The sequence below is a fragment of the Rhagoletis zephyria genome, unplaced genomic scaffold, assembly GCF_001687245.7.
Source record: "Rhagoletis zephyria isolate East Lansing unplaced genomic scaffold, Rhagoletis_zephyria_1.1 Rzeph_scaffold_42190, whole genome shotgun sequence".
NCBI lineage: Eukaryota > Metazoa > Arthropoda > Insecta > Diptera > Tephritidae > Rhagoletis > Rhagoletis zephyria.
In genome coordinates, this window is record NW_016199245.1 from 1 (window position 1) to 2644 (window position 2644).

Here is a 2644-nt window from a genome sequence, read left to right on the forward strand (position 1 = left end):
TACCCATTCGACTTGGACGGTATTGTATTTAGGTATACATTTTTTGTTTAGAGACGAAAAAAGAAAAAGTGCAAAAGTACGGCTAGAAAAGAAAATACACTATTTCGTAAAAATGTTCCTGCTAAGAACAGTTTAGAAAAGTTTTGAATGCTTCATTGATCATATGCTTTAGTTTCGTTGCTTCTCCATTAAATCGCAAGTATTTAGTATATATCGCTATCATCAATGCAAACGGCCGCATTTGGCATTTTTTGGAGTGAAACTTCATTAACGGAGGTAGAAATCGTCACCAAAAAAATGTGACACTTGGGCTGAAACGGAAGTGCAACTTTCTTCCGTCTCTCTCTCTCCTTCCACCTGTATTAATATTAAGAATGATTTACCAGATTGCTGAGCAGCGGTTTGAAGTTGGTACTGACTAAGGTTGAATGGAGATAGACAAAAAAAAAATATTAAGATTTGGGATGAGATTAAGATTAACTGTTAATCCCTTCTAAGGGCGTAGTTTAATTCATATGCATAATTTTATACCAATTGAAATATTCTGAATTAGCATAGTCAAGAAATAAACCGATAGAAGTATCACTTCCGCGGTGTAGCTCAGCCACATAGTATTTTGTTAACACATTCCATTGATTTCATATCAGATGGCCAACCAAAAAAAATTATTTTTATATCTTGAAAAATTGCCTTTTTATTGACCCCTTTACAACCGCCCCTGTTTGTAATTTTAACGAGCTCCTGGAAAATTTGAAGTTCGCCAAATAGTGCATTTCGCTTTGATGACATAAATTTTCATTTGTTTGCTTTTTACTAATTACTTCTGGTGTATATATTTATCAACTAATATTTTATTCCTTCTTCTATATACCCGCTATTTTTTTCTCCTTGCTATTTCCTCTTCCGCTTTTACAAAAATCAATCAACTGATTTCGTTTGTATTTATCGTCAATTCCCGTACTTTGCTTAGAATGGTGGACGTGGGTGGTCAGCGTTCCGAAAGAAGAAAATGGATTCATTGCTTTGAGAATGTGACATCAATCATATTTTTGGTTGCGCTATCGGAGTACGATCAAATTTTGTTCGAATCAGATAATGAGGTAAGTTAAACACAAGTTAATAAATAAATAAGTAGAGAGTGTTCATGGAAGGAAGTATCTTTTCATTCGCAGAATCGCATGGAAGAATCAAAAGCTTTATTTAGGACTATTATTACGTATCCGTGGTTCCAAAATTCATCAGTTATTCTTTTCTTAAACAAGAAAGACTTGCTAGAGGAAAAAATTATGTATTCGCATTTGGTAGATTACTTTCCCGAATATGATGGTGAGTAGTGTACCCTTGCACTTACAAACTTATTTAAGTAGCTGTAAAATATTGCATTCCAATATCTAAGTGGCAATTGAGTTAATTTTGCCCATATATCCTTTATTATATTGACAATTTATGAATAACTAAGGACCGAAATGTGATCACGCTGCCGCTAAACAATTTGTCTTAAAAAAATATCTGGCTGCGAATCCTGACCCAGAACGTCAGTGCTATTCCCATTTCACAACAGCTACAGGTTACACACAAAATATAATTTTCACAATGCTTTCCAGTGCTTGTTGGTGATCTAAGCGCTATTGAGATTCGAGTTAAGCTAGGCACACACTGTATTTTGACTTAGTTTTATGCAATATATACATTTATGTATTTGTATGTACATACATATTTAGCTGAAGTACTTACTATATACGTATGTATGTAGTAGTGTATTGATTTAGAAATGTTATAACAGTATCGCTTGTATGTGCTCTTTTTCCATATTCTTCAACTTAATGCTATTTAGGTCCACAAAGGGATGCGATTGCCGCCCGAGAATTCATACTTCGCATGTTTGTAGACCTTAATCCAGATTCCGAAAAAATCATATATTCTCATTTCACCTGTGCTACGGGTAAGTACATATCGGCACGTATTTAAATAATTGCGAGTAATTGACAGAATTGTATGTACGTATGTATGTATGTGTGTGTGTGTGTGTGTGCGTATCAGAGTGAATAATTTTGAAATATTTTAAGTGAATGATTAGGCAAATGAAAGCGGAGATTTTGATTGAATTGAACAGCGGCGGTATTGACTTTCTTCTCGGACGTGAGGTAATCAATTATTTAAATCATAAAAATCACGGTAATGATGCGCTATTTTGCTTTTAAACTGTAATGCTTCTGTAGTATAAAGCCTGTAGTTGATGGATATGTAAGCTCACTTGCTAGACTTTGGAACGGTCTAATGTTGTTGCCGTTTAGTTTTGAGTTATCTTGGATATTCTATTAAATAATTAATTAAAATATTTAAATCTGTACCCAAATATGCGCACACCTTTTGGATTCTGCGACATCGTACTTCGCGAAATTTCGAACAGATACTGAAAACATTAAACTAGTGTTCTGCGCTGTAAAGGATACCATAATGCAAAATGCTCTAAAGGAATTCAATCTGGGTTAAATGGTCATCGTTAATTGACGACTAACCGAAATTGGACTAAACACGCTTCATGTGTTGCGCATCTAATTATCTACATAATTGCCTCTACCCATCGCACCGTCTTGTATTTGCTTCGCTACTTAATACATACGTACATATTACGATTTTAACA

General features: G+C 34.3%; 1 protein-coding gene across 1 annotated transcript; it reads left to right on the forward strand.

Annotated features, from left to right (window-relative positions):
- Positions 1-870: 870 nt before the first annotated feature.
- Positions 871-2644, forward strand: LOC108355094 (G protein alpha q subunit-like). Its single transcript, XM_017606266.1, has 4 exons — positions 871-1100; positions 1173-1326; positions 1460-1567; positions 2411-2644. Exons 1-4 carry the CDS (start codon positions 972-974, stop codon positions 2491-2493), a joined length of 474 nt encoding a protein of 157 aa, XP_017461755.1. The 5' UTR covers positions 871-971; the 3' UTR covers positions 2494-2644.

Excerpts from the sequence above, each read along its gene's own strand:
- LOC108355094 (XM_017606266.1), top strand. The coding sequence starts at position 972 with ATGGTGGACGTGGGTGGTCAGCGTTCCGAAAGAAGAAAATGGATTCAT. Across the intron at positions 1,327-1,459 it reads TTACTTTCCCGAATATGATG|GACCGAAATGTGATCACGCT; the intron begins GTGAGTAGTGTA and ends TGAATAACTAAG. Across the intron at positions 1,568-2,410 it reads CCATTTCACAACAGCTACAG|ATACTGAAAACATTAAACTA; the intron begins GTTACACACAAA and ends AATTTCGAACAG.